The 18696-nt window shown below is 36.6% G+C and overlaps 1 protein-coding gene across 2 annotated transcripts in view; it reads left to right on the top strand.

The window, feature by feature from the left end:
* The window catches only part of LOC139131114 (AF4/FMR2 family member 4-like), a 239244-nt gene that overhangs the window by 82942 nt on the left and 137606 nt on the right, over window positions 1-18696 (top strand). For both annotated transcript variants that reach the window (XM_070697063.1, XM_070697064.1), the window contains exon 4: window positions 2906-2968. In XM_070697063.1, the coding sequence (XP_070553164.1) occupies window positions 2906-2968 (63 nt within the window). The remainder of the gene's footprint in view (window positions 1-2905; window positions 2969-18696) is intronic.

Consider the following 18696-nt stretch of genomic DNA (forward strand, 5'->3'; position numbering starts at 1 on the left):
AAAATGGATTACTTTGTTGACCAAACAAATGAAAACATCAAAAGCTACAACAGTTGCCCTTCAATGTGGAGGGCAGTATCCTCTATCAAGCTGCAAAGGCAACTGGCTTGTATGAATTTCAAACCTTCCAGTAGTAAGGAGAAAAAAAAAGGTTTCCACTGGATGAATTCTAGGAATGGTGCAGAGTGTTGTAGACATTCATGAAAGTGCTGCTGTGGTCACACACATTTCTGAATAACAGGAAATATCATGCCTGCCATTGCATATCATTTGCAACAGGATAGGAAAGGACTGAGAACTCACTGTAAAAATCTTTTACCCTGCATTTCACATGAATACATGTATATGGCAAGAGGAGCTGTCCGTACAGTTTCCTTGGCATTATTTGCAAACTTGGTTACATGGGAGCAGTTGTCCTTGTAGACGGAAGATCATTTTGACAATTCAGGGTTGGCAGGTTCTGGATGACAAATGTATCCAACCAGTGTCAAGTCCAACCATTCATCAGTGTGACAGACAGGACTTGATTGAATTTTTTCCTCCGAGTAGATATTGTGTTTTACCATCTTTCTTTCTCATTGTTATAAAATATACTTTAGATAGATGCCAGAAGTTCTTGCGTTGTTTCTGCTTTCTCTGGATGTGGACATGAAAGCATGTCTTTTTGACTGCCATTTCAGCATTTTATCCAAGTTCTGAATGATAGACTGACTTCTCAAATAATGAAAAATTGTAAAACTCATGCAGTAGGTTTGCAACTTTTGGCTTTAATAATTTGCATGCGATACTGTAGTTTCACTCACAAGAAAGAATTCAGAGTTGATAAGAGTAACAAACTGACATAATGAATATTAACAGTACCGTACAGATAAATCAGTGTCTAAGGCAGCTTGAATTGATTCAGGAGCTTTCACCCCCCCCCCCCCCCCACCCCCATTTTCTCCTATAAGAAACCAACTGCACTGTGCAAAAAGACATGGATTGTACCAACTGGTTTGAGTTCGGGGGGTTTCACCTGATAAGAATACTGGGTGTTGGATACTTGCACCTGAGGAAACCTAGATCAGACTGTCAAAACGACTTGTTTTACTATCACTTACTCAGTGATTTATCTAAGGTGATTCAATCATTCCACATTGAACTCAGTGTTTCTCGATCCAGAAACCCGCTTCAAGTGTCAGTTGTCATGGCAGGTCAAAGTTCGATATCATATGAAGGTTGATGGAGAACCAGAATGAGGCAAAAAGCATTAGCCAATCATATACACGGAGTATAAACAATGTCATTGACCTTTCATGGATGAGGAGCCGTTGATGTGGAGTAGCTGCTCATTACCGTGCAATTTCACGTGGAGTTATGAATGATATTCTATAAATACAACTTGTTTTATATAACCTTCAGAAACGAGCAGACTGTTTATCGTAGTAAGTCAATTCGCTTAGCACTCAAGAATGCTAAAAATAGACTAGAAGTGTGTGACGTATGTAGTTATGGTAACCGCGATATATTCGTCAGTGGGCTGTTTTCTGAAGGAAGTGCTGTCACGCAAGCAGCATTTGCCCTCGCCCGAAACTACTTGCAGATACCTGAACATTGACGTCAAAGGTCCATTTTTTTTTTGAAAAGCAGTGGTGTCTCCCATGTATTGCTTACTCTCATTCATTAAGTGTACATTATCGTGTTCAGTACAGCCTGCAGGCACTCAAATCTCATCCCTTGTAAATTAAAGTGATAACTGACTTTTGTTAAGCCTAAATACACTGAGCTCTCCAGATGATAATTAGATGAACAAATCTTTTTCAGAAAAAAAATTGTTAAATTCATAGATTTAAGAAATTTTATGAACATATCTGCAGATGACGAAATGTAGGTCTATTTTAAGTGTTCAGAAAAATAAAATTCAATTGCTAATATTTGTTGAGAAAATTTAGCAGGCGTGAACGGGAAAATGTGTCAAGCAAGCAGTATTGACAATTTCTTTATAAACTAATCAAAATACACAAAATATCTGTAAACAATATATCCCAACAGAAGCTGTATCATGTTCTGGGGGAATTTTGCGTAATTTTATACTCCTTCAAATTCAGTCTCATCAATTAGACATAATACATTTATTATTTAAAAACAGTTGAGAAGATATGATCTTTTAGAAGATGTAATAGGACAGCTGAGACAGGACAAGATAAATCTGATTTGGCAAGAGATAAATCTCAATGCGATCACGGAATCCGTGTCTAGCCAACCAGCAAGCTGATCGTCGTGCGATGACGTTGCTGCTCATTAATCTTGCTCTCGTGAAGCATGTAAACCAATCTGTGCGAAACCTCAAACTTTTTAAAGCTCCATTAGCACTAATTTTTGATGCGTTTTCCAGTAATTTTGTTCTCTTTGTAGAAGTGGTTGGTCGATCCACTCCCAAAATCAAAACGAAACTGCCAGTGTTCAACATGTCAGTGCAGTCTGTATGAGTGTAATGTCAAGTGATATTGTTGACAGGTGAATTTCAGTCAAGACTGGAATTGGTCAGCAGTAACATCGCAGATATTAAACACTAGGTTGTGTCTGCAAGGCTAATACTCTTTATTTTGATATACTACAGGGAGAAGAAAATGATTTCGTTCTGCAGATCAAAAATAATGAAAATTATTTCAAAAGTTGCAGCTTTCATCCCTTTAGATTATGTTGCTCTTGTTTCACAATTTGCTGTGAGAAATGACTAGAAGTCAGATAGTTTAGTTTTAACTCATTCCATACATAAGACTGGACAATCCTTTTTTGTGCTAGCTTTGTTGAAAATTTTGATTTCTCTTTCAGACCAAGATGGAGATTTGATCTGTACACTGCATTATTAATGATGAGTGGGGTATATTTATAATTCATGCGTTATTGTATCTGTTTTTTTCAGACTGAGTCATCGTCTGCAGTGGAGCAGGGGGAAGACCAGGCAGATGTGGAGAATATATTAAAGGTAGGTCAACTTTCAATACATCTGTACATAGCTGTATATTGCTAATGCCATGCAGAAGTATATTCATCACTGCGGTAATTCAAACATTTTCATGAATTTAAAGTTCCGCATGTTTTACTGGGGCGTTTATGGAATGGGATGTGTTTTGATATCCCATGTATTCCATTTGCTAATTTATTTCTTTTCCAAGGAATATTTTGCAGTCATTGCATGACTTGCATCCTCATTTCTGAAGGAAGATCCCGTGACAATGGCAGTGACCTGCTATGAACTTTCCCATAAAACAATATGTGATATGATGTGATGTGATGTGATGTGATGTGATGTGATGTGATGTGATGTGATGTGATGTGATGTGATGTGATGTGATGTGATATGATATGATATGATACAATTCGATATGATACCATATGATGTGACACCATACAATGCAATTAAATATCATGCAATGCAATACTATACAATACAATACAATACATTACGATACAATACATAACAAAACTTTTATAGCCCCCCCTGCATCCATCAGTGATGGATGTTCAATTGTACTTTACAATGTGTCACATCTGTAAGCTCTCTTACGTATGAAAATTCTGCCGGTGGTTCAACACAAATGCCAGTTGGCAGCAGATTACATAGGACAGCAAAGGCATACGAAAATGACCTATTGCAGTTGGATTTAAAGGCCAGGACGCAATCCCAGGGATCAAGCTTGCTCTAGTCTGTAAGAGGATTATGGAGGTGTCATAACCTTTGTTTTCCATTGAAATTGTAACCTTGTTGAGTAAATGTCCTGACAAGACATCTGATACATGACACAGGCCTTTTAGCCTCATGTGAGAATGACCCATTGCTGTTGGACTTTAAATAAGCCACATGTGTACAGCTTTCAGCTGCAGTTCAATTCTTGATTAAAGTAGTGAAACCCTGAGGTTTCACCACTTCAAAAATGATGCTGACAATGGCATATAACCATTGTTAAAAGCAATTGAAAGCTGTATGTCTCTTCTTCTGTGTATCTGTTTTGTCCTTCCCTGTCGCTCTCCCTCCCTCCTCTCCCCCTCAAGACATAGCATTGCCAATTTCTTATTACAAATGTCTGACTGACACAGCTGACGGTGGTGGTGTTGCAATGACTACTCTTCCTAAGTTTAGACAGCTCCATCAGCAGAGATGAGATTTAAATTAACCCTTTCACAGCCATGGTTTGACACAATTCTATCGTTTTCTAGGGTAAAGTTGGACCTCTGTACTCAGAAATCGGGGTGACAGAATTGAAAAGATTAGTAGACTTGAGTATGATTTGCTGTTGTGTGGACCTGTGGACAGTGTGTCCGCTAACTTTTGTTTCCTATGCAACATCATGATCTCTGCCAAGTCTAGGCTTAGCAATTATAAGTGTTCCAGACACATTATGTCTGTCTCATTTAACAACAGAAAAACAAACGCAATCACTGTTCTCTTGCTCCAACCCCCGCAACACCTCCATTCCTCGCATACAGTTCCAAATTTTGTCTCTAGAATCAATATTACAGGTTGTATCTGAATTCATTGTGTGAAAAGGAGAATGTAGTTAAAATTGTTCGTTGTGATGAACACCTCAAAATCAGCACCAACAAAACGGTGTTTTCTAAGCAACATGTGTGTGACTCAGCAGATTCTTCATAAGCGTAGCAACACATTTACAGTGTGCCTGCAATGCATAAGTATTCTTCGGGACATCTGTTTCTTACATATTTTTTCTAAAGTGTTTAAATTCTGTCTATGTAAAAAGGTGACTCAAAGTAAAACAGATTAAATTACTCCCTATTCATGTCATTGAAACAGACAGCAAACAAAGTCATATTGATACAAAATATATCTGTATGTTACTCAAACAAAACGTGTTTGGTGTTGAATATATATATATATATATATTTGTATGGCAATTTTATATTGGCTGAAAAACATAATATAGGTTGTTTGCTTACTGTGTGTAAATAACAGGCATTTCAACAGGCTGCAGTGTGTTGCACATGTCAACTCCCCGATACGGAAATCTTTGATTTGTGACATGGCACAGTAATATATACAGGACACAATTACGGATATTTCAAAACTCTGTGAAAAGGTGTTCTGATCTTTACACTTGAGATACTTGCAAATTTTAATGCAAAATGAACAATGATATTGCCCAACCTTTGTGTTAAATAAGTATATTATGACTGGCATTTTTCCAGCTAGTAACTGGAAAAGCTATTTCAGATCTATAACGTAACAATTTCCATTTATAAACATCTTGATATTGGCATCCCAGCTTTGTGTACACACTCACAGGTACATTTTCAGGAAACGCTGTGTTTTTGAAGACAGTAGACAGCCGTGGCCTGGCAATCTGAATTGCCTCGTCTTGTAGCATTTTGCCATGTGAATGCGGCCACGATTTTTATAAGCATTTAAGAGAGCGGAGGTTTTTTTTACTGGTTGAACAAAGCCCCCTCAATGCAAGGAATACCTCTCACTGCACACAGTTAACTGAACCAAATCATGCAAGAAAGAATCCTATCATGTGAGGCTTTGCGGGAATGAAATTGTACATTTAATTCCGGGATATCATCTCATGCGTGAGGACACTGATGCTGCCTCTTTTGATTGCTTCAGAAATATCTCCTTCCCTACTCCGAAATTCTAAACATTGTTACAGAGGGAAGACCTTACATCCAGATTAACCCTGAAATTGAAAAAAAAAGATTGAAAAATTCTCTTTATTTTAACCTGTTCACCCCAATGCCTGGTGAACAGGTCCACAATCACCATTGATAACAATTGGTTTTGGGCTAAACCATAGTGGTGAAAGGGTTAAATTAATGGTAAATGTGAAATGACCTCGTTTAGATTTGTTCAAATTTTGGCAGATATTTGCATATTTGGATTTTTAGGGCTTCTCGTTCAGGTGGTTTTTGTCATGAAAGATAATGGTACAACTGTATCAGCCCCATTATCCCATGTTGAGTGCATGTTTCACACTCTGCTGAGAAAAATGAAAATACACTGGATGGAGGCACTTCAAAGATTACTGAACACCTAACAGCTTAGCATGCATTGACATTGTGTCACAGTCAATACCTAGCCTTCTGTTCCTCTGGAATTTGAAATACCGGCGCAGTATCCAGTGATAGGTATCGATTTGATTTGTAAACTTGGAGTGAAAGTGAACTTCCCTTTCGGTGCGTGATCCAAACTAGACCTCACAGTAATTCAAATTACCCACAATTCAATTCAATGTGTACCAGCATACTTCAGTCGCACTAAGTCTGATTAAGCTTCTCTGTCCCAAAATCCAAAGAGGAATTTTTACTTATTTTTGAAAACCTGGGTATTTTCACTTTGTTATTTTGAGCGAACACGAAACTGATGTTTTGTTGTGTGTGGGAGGTAGCAAGCAATTTTTTCAGGTATTAGAGACAGCTATGCAGAAATTAAATAGAAATAAAGAAACAAATCACCCTTGTTTGTAGCAATATGAAGAACTGTAAGTTTTATGAAATACCATGATAAGTGAACTCAGCAAACTGTTTCTTGACAGAGAATAAACAACTCAGTTCACCATTACCCAGCTTTTAGAAAAGGGCAAAATTTATGGTTCTTTTCTTAAATATTAAGTGATGATACTTTCAAGGTCAAAATTATCATACACGTTCCATTAAATAGAAGGCATTGGATTAAAAAACATCATTTGGTACAAATCAAGCGCATTTGTAGGTAATTGTAGTACTGTTGATGTAGTCAGACCTCCCAAGGCTGCCAATGGAGTTGATGTGATATGTGAATTTGCCGAGCACTCCTGTGCGGGAAGCCGTGAAATTAGAAAAAAAAATGCTTCACAGGGGAGAAAGGCCTAGTTGTTAATAACTGATTATTGTTCCCATCTCACTTGTGGTTTGAGCCTAGTATTATTCACGGGTCAGTATGAAATAAATGTTGCTGCCTTGAAAAATTGAATTCCTCGGTAGAGTGACATCCCGAAACGCATCATTTCGTGTCACGCATATGCATGGCTGTCTGGATCTGTTTTTAGAAAGTTTAAACTCTGAATGTCAGAAGAGTTTACCAGCAAATGAGGGAGGCCTCTACCCAGTTTTAAAAACTTCCAGCTGATTGATTGTTGCCATGGAAATAAGGCATTAAAATCAACCCCTCACTAAACTCCCTAACAACCGAGCAATTTTCAGACAGTCTGGTCAGTTTTATCTGCAAAACTTGTTTGGATGTCGGGATGCACCAAATCATGTACAATTATGGGTATTTTGTAATACCCATGATATCCAATTAGGAATCGATGGAACTTCTAAGCATCCGTATTAATTCACTAAATTGTACTTTTATTGCCTGTGTGAGGCAAAATACTATGGCAGAAATAGGGAATACGTCAGCACCGGTAGTCGTCACCAGCTTGATGTCACCTGAGTTTTATAGATTTTGAATCTGCACTCGCATAATTCAATGATTTATTCTGTGGTAAGTTGTTTAATCATTAGTTTCCCCGTATTGGATGCAACATGTAAATATCGCACTCATAGACACATGAATACACATGCACATATACACACATACACACACAAAGATTAAAATGGGGGGCAGTGGACATATAGGTACAAATGGTATTTTGTTAGAATGCATGTTACAAGTCATGGGGGAAAAACTTTATTTGTGCAAAATTTCATGTTTGCTGTTGTGTTTTTGAAGTTCTCAAAATCTGTGCCTATGTCCCCCAGGCAACAGCAATCACAAATTGCTTACTTACAGATTAATGGAAATGTGAGCTTCTGGAAACCGCACCCCACAAAAAGATCTGAAAAGTTAGCTTTTATCCACTTGATTTTCATTCAGGTTTCCATTTTCCTTGATTCAGAATGATTGGAATTTCAAGGGCTTAAAAACCACCATGGCTTCTTTTTTCACCCCAGTTTAATTTTCCCCGGATTATCCATTGGTAGTGTCATATGCACTGATGGCTTCCTGCTGGAACAGACCAAATTGTCAATTATCACATCATTTGAGTCCTTGCAGTCTGATGGAATAACATGAAAGATAAACCTTTCTCATTCTTCTTTATTAATCCTGTTAACAAACGTATAGCAGCTTGTTACAGCTGTGAGTCTAGTGCTTTATTCCAAAATAATATTTATCATTTTTTAGCCAAAAAAAAAACGTTTTCATAAAAACAAAGCATAACAAATTTGACTTCACAACAGCAGCTCGAATCTTTAAATAAATACAAAATTGGCTAGATGTGGCAAAGAGTGATATCTTCATCTCATACACTTTTCCTTAACCCTTTGAGTGCTGTAATTTTTTCCCTCCAAAATTTTAATTCAACATTTTACCAATTTTTATGAATTTTTGTGCGACTCTTTTGATAATTTTGGATCAAATGGACATCACCTTTCATTGGCAACAGCTTTTTGTCAAAATTTTGACAAACATCCCTAAAAAGTTGATTACGCTATAATTTACAGGCGACAACAGTTGACTTTAGCTCTCAAAGGGTTAATAATAGAAGGTCATTGTTTTCGGTAATTAGGGCATATCCAGTGTTGGATGGAGGGATGGCATGATTGGTATTTTATCTATCATATTCATAATGGCTTGTTTAAAAAAGTGTAAAAATCATCAGAGAGCAATACCTGGTGATTGTGTTCGTACACAGAGTAAATATTGGAAATTCAGGAATCTAGAGCAGAGACAGACATGTAGATTTCACATGGCACCGTAAAGTAAGGGATAGATTGAACCGTGTGTCAATGTGACTAGACTGTAGTGTCACAACAAATTTTTCAGCTGATGTCAAGGACAGTCTGTCTGTAGCATTAATGGAAACAGTGCAGCTGGCATTGTGGCTTTTGTCAGATAATCAAACAGTCATTATTGTTGTCCAACCCACTCAGGCACAAAACCATCATATCTATCATACTGCGGGGGAGTGTGTTCTCTGTGTTGTATTTTGTGTGGGTTTGTTTTAAACATGTGTGTGTCTATTGGCTTTATCTGTCAGTCTGTTGAGGGCAGTTATCAGATAGAGATAAGTTCAGTGACTTCCGCCATGTTGTTCCTCGGAGAAGCCAGTCCCTCTCAATCAAGAAAAAAAAACTAACAAAGCTGTCAGAAAAATGACCAGGTTGTAACGTGCTCAGTCACGTATGAGGGAGAAGGGAATTCAGGTCAGAGGTTTGTAGAATGTTGAGTATATATATCAGAGAACTGGTCATATATTAAAATGACTATTAGTTACAGTTATAGCTGAATAATCTTTTTCTTTGCAATCCTAGTATCTTTCCTGATAATCTTTGTCCTTTACAGTCATTCCATGGTATATGCTGTGTAAGATCTACATTTGTTATTGAGGGTTATGCTCTCTGCAGTACGTGCAAACTACTTAACTGAGCTCACACTTGTCACATGGTTTTTGACCTTAATTGAATTTGATGAGGGTTATAAAATAAATTTTACTGGGCAGCTCTATTGAAGTAAAAAAAAATCACAAAAGCAGTAAAACTCATCGTGTGAAATATGGTGAGAGCATTGCTGCTCAATCTTCTGTATTGTTCATTCAAATTATTCTCATTGTACTCCACATTTAGTGCATCCGTCAAATCTTTCCAAAACTTTTTTCTAAAGAATATTATAATTTAGAGTCACATTTCAATTATATACAGGGTTAGCAGTAATGTGGAAGTAAACCCAAAACATGAAACACTGTTCAAACAAATTTAGAAAAGTGTGGATTGGCAGTCTAAATTGCTAGTGTAGAAACAGATTTCTCTTGAAAGGCAAATGTTTAGCAGGAAATCCAGTGAGATGTATCGGGAAGTGGAAACTGTTGCTGTCAGTTTGCTGGCTGGGCAAATCAGCTTGAAGAGAGTGATCAAACACTTTACTTGGCAATCATTACAATTACCAATTAGAACCTTTCTGTCCCGGCGGACGCGATTACTCACTGTACCTCAGTCTCACAGAAAGTGAGTTATGGCCGGACTGTTGCTGCTGGTCCCGGTGCAAATTAACTGCTTTGCCTTATCCTCGGATGGGGGAAAAAAATAATCTGCCTTGATGATGGAATTACTGCGGAAGATATCCGGAATGATATTTTAATGTTTTAGTATTACCAGCATAATGTCACTTTGGTAACATTTACCAAAAACGTGTTCGATCTCATTTAAATACGGTATACATTATGTGATAGAAGTAATTGCCAGCCAATATTGCCAATACACTTTCTTGTCTCCTTGTCTTTATTATACCTTGGAAGTGTCAATAACTTCAAAATCCCTAGAGTAAGAATTCCTTGAAGGTTTGATAATAAGAACAAATTGAACATTGTTTTATTCCATAAACGTTGGTTTTACAAAGCACATTTTATGACTGTTATGATCCACAAACCCGTGACCTGGTTTATAGAGGTTGAACTATTGTGCAATGACAAATAGTTGAGTTCTGAAAAATTTTGTGGTGAAAATTATTATACAATATATAGTGGAGCAGCTTCGATGGCAAATCCCCACACACATCATGCACAAAAGTAACGCATAGGAATGTACAGAAGGAACACAGGTGTTCAAAACATACAACAATTGCTCCATTTAGAGATAAAGTCAGTCCATCAGTAGTGTTTTTGTCAGAACTGCTTGATAAAAATCCCCATCACAACCAGAGTTGGTGAACCATACATTGATAAGTATTAAGGATGCAAGGTTGCACAGTTGATCCTCTCGCAGCACGACTCGTCACAGGAGAACTGAAAACACCATCCTCCTGAAGCACATACAGCAGTGGTAGTCTCTGATATGATTCCTAGTATTTTCACCGCAGATCTTCCTATATCAGAATTATAACCAATCAATCAATCAATGAGTAAAAGTTGACCGTAGCACCCAAATCCAAAACAGTATTTCCCTCTATGATGCTTTATGGTTAGACCACTCTGTTTGCCAACTACATAAGCAAAACTATTACAGATCAGTAGGGTCAATTAAGGTGACATCCCAGTTTTGTCATTGACATTTAAAAAGAAATATTTTATCCAAAATTTTCAACAGGCTTGTAGACATCAGACGTCTGCAGCAGCCAGTATCTCACAGTCAATGCTATCACATGATGTGCACTAATGTATTGTGTTGTACACGCATTAAAAAAATGAAAGATTGAAATGTTTGTTCACACTTTGCTCAAGGAAACTAAACCATTCTTTGTCTCAAAGTCCACATTAAAAATTTGGGGTCACCATGCAAATTTTGGTTACTGGAGAAACAAAAACCCTCCAATGTACCCATATGTGAAATTCATATCGCTGCTACCCCTATGTTAACTCTTTCAGAAAAATTAAATTTTCACTTTTCACTTAAATAAGGCAATGAAAACTTCATGCACTCTACAAGCTTCAAGTACATCCACGCAACAGTAGATTTGCAAAGTATTGCTAAAATTTTTTAGTCTGAAAATCTGTTCCTGAGCTGAAATCCATGGCTTGGACACATTGAAAACATGCTGTCACCATATATCAGTAGGCAAAGTAAACTCATTTCCACTATGCTACAGGGTCATTGCCCATATTCACCTACCCAGGGGGTTCTATAATTCGATACCATAGCTACCCTTCCAATTAACTATTCTCTCTTCATACAGTGAAAAAAAAAATCTCTAATTGAAACACCAGCTACGTTTAAATCCCGATAAGGTATCACCCTTCACGTTTATAATCACAGGCGACTTGCCGGGGAAAAATTGATTTTGCTCTTTTTCATTTATGGAACTTTGATTCTCAGGTGAGATAAGGCTGGGCGTGCATTTACATTTTGATGGTGTTAGATGAAACCACATTTCTGAGGAGATTATCGACAAAATGTCAGCCATATCAGGTAGTTTTATGTTTTGGTTATTGCGAAAAGTCAATGCCTATGCCTGTATGCTGTGGAAGGGAAGCTGCCATTCAAACTCAGGTTTTTGTCACCTTGACTGTGAGATAAGCCATTTCCTTCCAAACAGTATCACTTCCCCATTTGCGAAGTCCGTCAAAAGCAGTATTGAGCCAAAACCATACGTATTTTCACATATTTAGTTTGGTATGTTATAGCAGCTTTAGTCTGCAAAATCATGTTTACAGTATCTCTGTTTTCAGGGGCCTTCAAATATTCAATTTTTTGTATGGGGCATGTACTTCACTAGTTGTAACCAGTTTGACCTGATTATGAAAAGTTGACCTAATTGTGAAATATGAACTTGGCAGGACAAGGGTTAATATGGATAACTGTGTGAGAAGTAGGTCACATGTCTGGAATATTTATTTTAATCAACCTATATCATTATTATCAGACATGAACCCCCAGAAGCCATTAAATCAGTCAATGAGAAAACTACCATATACTGTACATGATTTTACAAGTTTTAAATTTGTAGACTTTTTGTTGTCATTTAAGCGTCATCGGAGTTGTCAAAAAGGGTACCGGTAGTAATATCTGAAGAATATTGTATTTTTCTCATCCACGCATGGTTCATATTGAAAGATAAGTAACATTAAATTTCAGTGTTAACTATACTTAATCGGAGTATTTGTGTAATTTCCTTCAATGTTCAACTAGCTACAGTTCTATAAATGTTTACAATGTAACTTGCCCCGCAAACTGTGCTGCTATCAGATCAGTATATGTGACATCAACATTTTACAAATCATACAACAATATTTACCCAGATATTCCGACTTTTAACACCGACGAACAATAAAACTGGTTGTCACCTCGGCCCATTTGAAAAATCATAAGTGGTAATAGTCTATTTAAATATTAATCACCGCCCACAGACTTCATGCTTTATGATTATAGATGAAATCTACTCTGTGCAGGATTCATGCACTCAAGGATTTTGAAGGATTTCATTTGTGCACAGGCTCTCATAAAATATTCTGAGTGTGTAGAATTAATTATTCAAAGGTAACCCTCAGATTTTTTTTGACATCTGAACTAAAAGTGGGAAAAACTGAAGGTTCCTGAAATTGAAATCGTCCTGTATGTAAAATGTGACAGTGGAAATCAAAGACAAGAAAAAACATGTTTCACCTGTAAAGGATACATGTACCAGATGTTTACTTTATTATAAGAGTTACAATACAGCTGTACTTAGGAAATACCTGTTATCAAATTTCTGTGTTTTCACATCAATTTCTAATATTGTTGCTTGCTGTAGAGAAGGGGTTTAGTAGAATTTTACATCATAAGCAACCATTTCAAATGTATCTTCCGACGTTGAGATCCAAATTTGCTCAGAGAACAACAGGGTGAATCCATGTTTTTCTAACAAATGTTATGTAGGTGAAAGGTCAATCTTAGGTCAGTGCTTTGAAAATCTTGAGAGCAGAGTTGTGATTTCATCTCAGTTCCATAGCTTGTTCTCCATGACATTTACCTTGAAACGTCAAGACATGCGAGTTTTCTTGATAATAGAGATTTTGACTGAAGACATTTCCACCAACTGTACATGTACTTTTACATTGTATGTTGCTGGCATGTCTTTGGTAGTGCAAATGCATCCTGTTGAATTCCCTCAAAAAATTGTAGAAATCATTTTTTTCAAAAACCATGAAGTCATTTATCTCAATATGTTTACTACTAAGTTTTGCCTCGGAAGATGAACACACCTGTGTTTTATTGAATGAGTATGGAAGTATATGCCACCGGGTGAACTTTACTTTGTTTTCGTGCCACCATCTGAAATCAAAATTTGAAGGTAATTTTCGAAACAGATTTTCCATATATTAGCCACAAGTACTTTTTACATACATCTGCAATATTTTCACATGCGGCAAATCACAAGAAAAAAAATTTGCCCTTGAGTTAGAACAGGCAGTATTTGAAAACAAGCTTTCTCAGATACAACAGTGGGCTCTGTTCCGTGCTCCGATGTTGTCGCAGAAGCCTGCTAGCTGCAACAGCTGTGTAATGCGTTTTGGCCAAACTTCTCAAAGACTCATTGAAATTGCTGGGGTGTTCATTACAAGAAGTGAATACTTGAAAACTCCGGGAATATCAAGACACACGAGGGAAAATGGAAAATGTTCAGTAACAAGAGACAGATGCTATTTGTGTAAATTTCTCCCAGGCTTTGCCATTAATGCGTTAGCGAGCATTGATACGCACAAAAACCACGCACGTTTTACCAGCTCAGGCTTTATATGAAGCGTTGCATTAGGGATTATAAACAACTTTGATGTGAGACTCAGAAGATCTTTCCCGAGCCCAGAGAAAAGCATAGTGTGGTTGTCAAGGGTAGCAGTAAGATGCCAAAAGTATCACACTTTGGCTTCAGGTGGAATTTCTATGACACCCACCTTCAGAAGATTTCCAAAGATAATGTGGGTTTTTTGCAGCTTTTTTTAATTATGGAAACCAATATTCCAGTTGCCTTCTGCAAGCCTGTTGGCTGATTGCAAATGTATTTTTTTTGTAATGCAAAGACGAACAGAAAGATTGTGGTATCGCCTGTAGGCCAACTCCCTTACAGCATGAAACTATAAGTAATTATCATTTATACTTAAATGTCTTTAGGACTATTGACCTCAATATGGCTGAATACGACATAATGCACAATTTTTGACCATTTGACAGTGTAATTCTGGGTAACATTTTTTCAGAATTCTATTTTCCAACTTCTGTGTGATTTCTACTAAGGTCATTTAAAAAAAAATTCTTTGTTTGCAGTCCATGGATATTTGAAAAACCTGCCAGCCAGCCAGGGAATGAAACAAACACAGACAAAAAAACAGAAGTGTATTAACATAAGCTCAATTTTTATTTGGTTTCTTTTGGAAAAATAATATTTTTTTTTCAATAGTGTGAACATTGTGTTTGTTTTCTTAATTTTCTCTGAAAACCTACTAGCATGTGGATGGCAAACAAAGAATTTTATTTAAAGCGCCTAACTGTATAAATGTTGAATTGGATACAAAAACGTTGACAATTATTTTTTTTTTAAATTGTCAAAAACTATAAAAATGTAAATATTTATGTGAATTGAAAATGCAAGGCTCATCTCAAAAACAGGGATATAGATATATTTATGGTGGACTGCAGATGTTCTGGTAAAGAAATTCCCTAGAGAAGTTGGTATTTAACAATTGATGCTAATTACTATTGGAAAGCTAGCTGATTCCTTCACTTCATGAAGCATTGCAATTGTGTCAGGCCAAAAGCCCAGTTTAATAATGTGACATAGCCTCTATATCATTCAAATTATTAATGTCACCACACAGAATGAGATTTCAAAATGAACAATGATGGGAACACTTTAGAACCATGGACTAAGTTCAAGGAACTATCTCACTCGCAATGCTCTCATTAGGAATTAGAATTGGACAATTAACATGCACACTTTATAGAATTACAAACTATTACTCCAGTTAAAGGTTTACAATTTAACATGCGTTGTGCAAATGCTGTCAATACAGTTTTTAGTCAGCACTTGGAGATGTAACTCTTGTTTCCAGTTGTGTAAAATGGTTTCCTGTTCTGAACTGAGAATCATGTCATAACACTCAGCATATGTAGCTTGCCTCTCAAATACTGCCTGAATATGTGAAATGTCTGATGTCCAACTGAATTTTAGTTGAGACTGGAATTGGTTTGTCAACAATAACACTGTATATCGTACACCATGCATCATGTTTGCAAGGCTAATTCTTTGTGTTTCAATGTACTCTAAGGGAGAAGAAGTTATTGAAAATTTGGTCATCAAAAGCTACAGCTCTTGTCTTTTTTCAAGTGCCAGAATCAAATATTTAAGAGAAATGATTTTATTGGTTTGAGTTATAGCGTGCACCATTGGTGATAAATTTCTGCATTTTCAGGGCATCACATCCTGCTTCAGTTTCATCAAGTCAATAAACATACTGCCCTTGTTTAATTTCAATATTTTTTTATAATTATGAATGAATGAAAGTAGGGTGTCACTTTTCTGAAAGATAATTGATACACACCCAAAACAACTGTAAAAATGTCAACCGAAAACGTGTGCACTGTCACACTTGTTTGCATTTCTTTATTGAAGGAGAGTGTGCCTTTGGGACAGATATATTCAGACCCTCAAATTTTAACAAAATAGTTTCCAGGTCTGCTGCTTATGTGAATTCATTTTGAGCAAATGAAGTTTTTACTGTCTTATTGTGGAATCATGAAAAATTTAGCTTCAATATTTCCACAGAATTAATACAGGGTTGATGGCCGTTTTGAATTTTAAGTATCGGTACAGTTTACCAATAGATTCTGTTTCTCTGATAACAAAATTTGTACAGTAATATTCATTCTCAATTATGAACGAGAATGGTGGTAAAGTTTTGCTCAGAAAAGTATGAGCAAAAAGTATAAAATTTCAGTGTACTACCTAAAGATATTAGCGTCATTGCATTGTGGGAAGTTTGCTAGCATGCAGGTCTATGGTAGATCACCTTGTTCATGGATGAAATGCTGTCCTTAACAAATGCCGTGGGGTATTTGATATGTTTCATTGTTCTTCAAAGTAATCATGATAAGTGAGGAAGAAATGAAGAGAAAAAAAAATAAGAGAAATAAGAGAGGAAAAAAAAGAATATGTGCATTAATTTCTCGATAAAACTTGTCATGTTTATGTCAGTGAGTAATTTTGAAATATACGCAGCAGGGTCCAGTCATTCATTTCAATTAGGGTAGAGACTGTGTGCGGTGTCAGTTTTCATAAAAATAACCCGTTAGTGGTATGCGGGGAGTTTTTATAATATCAGTCATTTTTAGCTCGTTTTTGTCCAGAGTCCGTGCACAAACTGATATTGAGGATCATGGTATTGGAAAGCTGTTCTAGTTAAACACAGTGGAAAGTATTCAGAATTGTTCAGTAGACGACATCGTAACAAGCAGTGACACTTCTCAATAAGACAACAAACATTGTTGTAATTTGTTGTATTTTATCACATGTGACAAAATAAATAACATGATTTATACTGCTTCTGCAAGCAAAAGAAAGATAGGTAAACCATAGACAGTGTGTGAAAGATCAAATTTGATAGATATATGGTAAACTATAGACAGTGTGTGAAAGATCAAATTTGATAGATATATGATAATTAGCCAGAGTGGAAAAAAATTGCCATCTTCCAGTCTGTCAAATACACCAATTGTGACAAAGCTTGCCACTTTGCCCCCAGCAGTCTGTATGCATAATTGAAATTTCATCTTAGAAATTGATCAATAAAGTTTATCTTTCTGAAAAAGATAAGAGTTGTAGAAAAAAAATGAGAGCAAAGTGTATCAGCGTTACTTTGTACGGTAGTGAATCATATAATACACTTGTGTGATCAGCAATTATTAAAAGTAACTTCAAGCTTGTTTTCCGCTGAAAATTTTGTGTGTCAAGCTTTGCATACGTCATTGAAGTTGACTTTGAACTTGCAGTTGCTGAGAGGAAAATGCAAAGCTCTGAGAGTTACTTAGTAGTCCCCACGTGTTGTTGTCGTCATTTCTGCTAATCTCTCTCAAAGCCAGAATAATAAAAATTGTATAGCAGATCTCTCCTCAGTGACCAAGATGACTTCTTCATGCGTGATCAGATATTCCCAGACAGCAACTAGTTCGTGTTTACTTTCACAGAGACAGGCAAATGGATTTCGTCCATGGCAGCATGAGGATAAATGCTCTAACCTGAGACCTGTTTGTGTGTATATTTTATGTAATAAAATGAAAGCCTCTTGTTCGAACTTTTTGAATTTAGATTCAGAAGTACCTGTCAGGTGATTTATTTCAAGTCAGCACATCAGTGAATGTTGTTTTTTGCATAAAATCCAATATGACCGACTTTAATACAGGTAGCCATTTTGTTTTAAGTTTCAGATCTGTTAAAACCGACAGAATAATGCAGGTCACCTCTTTTGCGATAACGAGTCCCATTCCTGTTTCCACATTACAGCATGTCTCCCAGATATACTCAGTTCTTATATTTCCAAAGGTTAGAAGAGAGCCATTCATCGAACCGTAATTACAGAATGTAATATATAATCTCAGTTCAACGTATTATGAGCATCTGATAGCCAACTGTTAGTATGTATCTCATGAATACGGAAACTAATTACCATCGTTATTTTGGTACGGTGTGTTGGAACGTCTAGCCAGCGCTTGAATTAGTTCATATTTTGTACTGTAGAATAATTAAACAAGGCAGATTTCAAAGTGTGTGTGACAATGATGAATGGAGATGTAACGACCAGCACCTTAGGCATATTGAAAATTCCTCCAGTCATATTTTACAGCCAGATGATTAAACCCTCAAAGTACAACAATCATATATTTTGCAGTTTTGTAAACGATATTGTAAGAAACATCGACGGTAGGCCATTTATTTGAATTTGCATGTTTCTTGTACCGTCTGGGAACTCGTATTATTCATACTGTAACTAGGTCAGTAGATGCTTGATTTTAAACCTACTTTTTTGGTTAGTGTCAATGATGACTGACGGAATTTTACACCCAATGCTGCAGATATATTGGTATGCATACATGTATATACCGGTAGATCATCTGCTGAAAGCAAAGTCACAGAACTTTGTGCCCACTGGCGGTCTTGGGAACTCAGACCTGCCTAACTTGATTGATATAGACTCGTTCTCTTAAAAATGCAAAAGAAATCTACAGTGTGAGCACAAGCTGATCATAGTGTGTACTAACAAATATGCCAATCTG

The sequence above is a fragment of the Ptychodera flava genome, chromosome 4 (genome assembly GCF_041260155.1).
Source record: "Ptychodera flava strain L36383 chromosome 4, AS_Pfla_20210202, whole genome shotgun sequence".
Classification (NCBI taxonomy): Eukaryota; Metazoa; Hemichordata; class Enteropneusta; family Ptychoderidae; genus Ptychodera; species Ptychodera flava.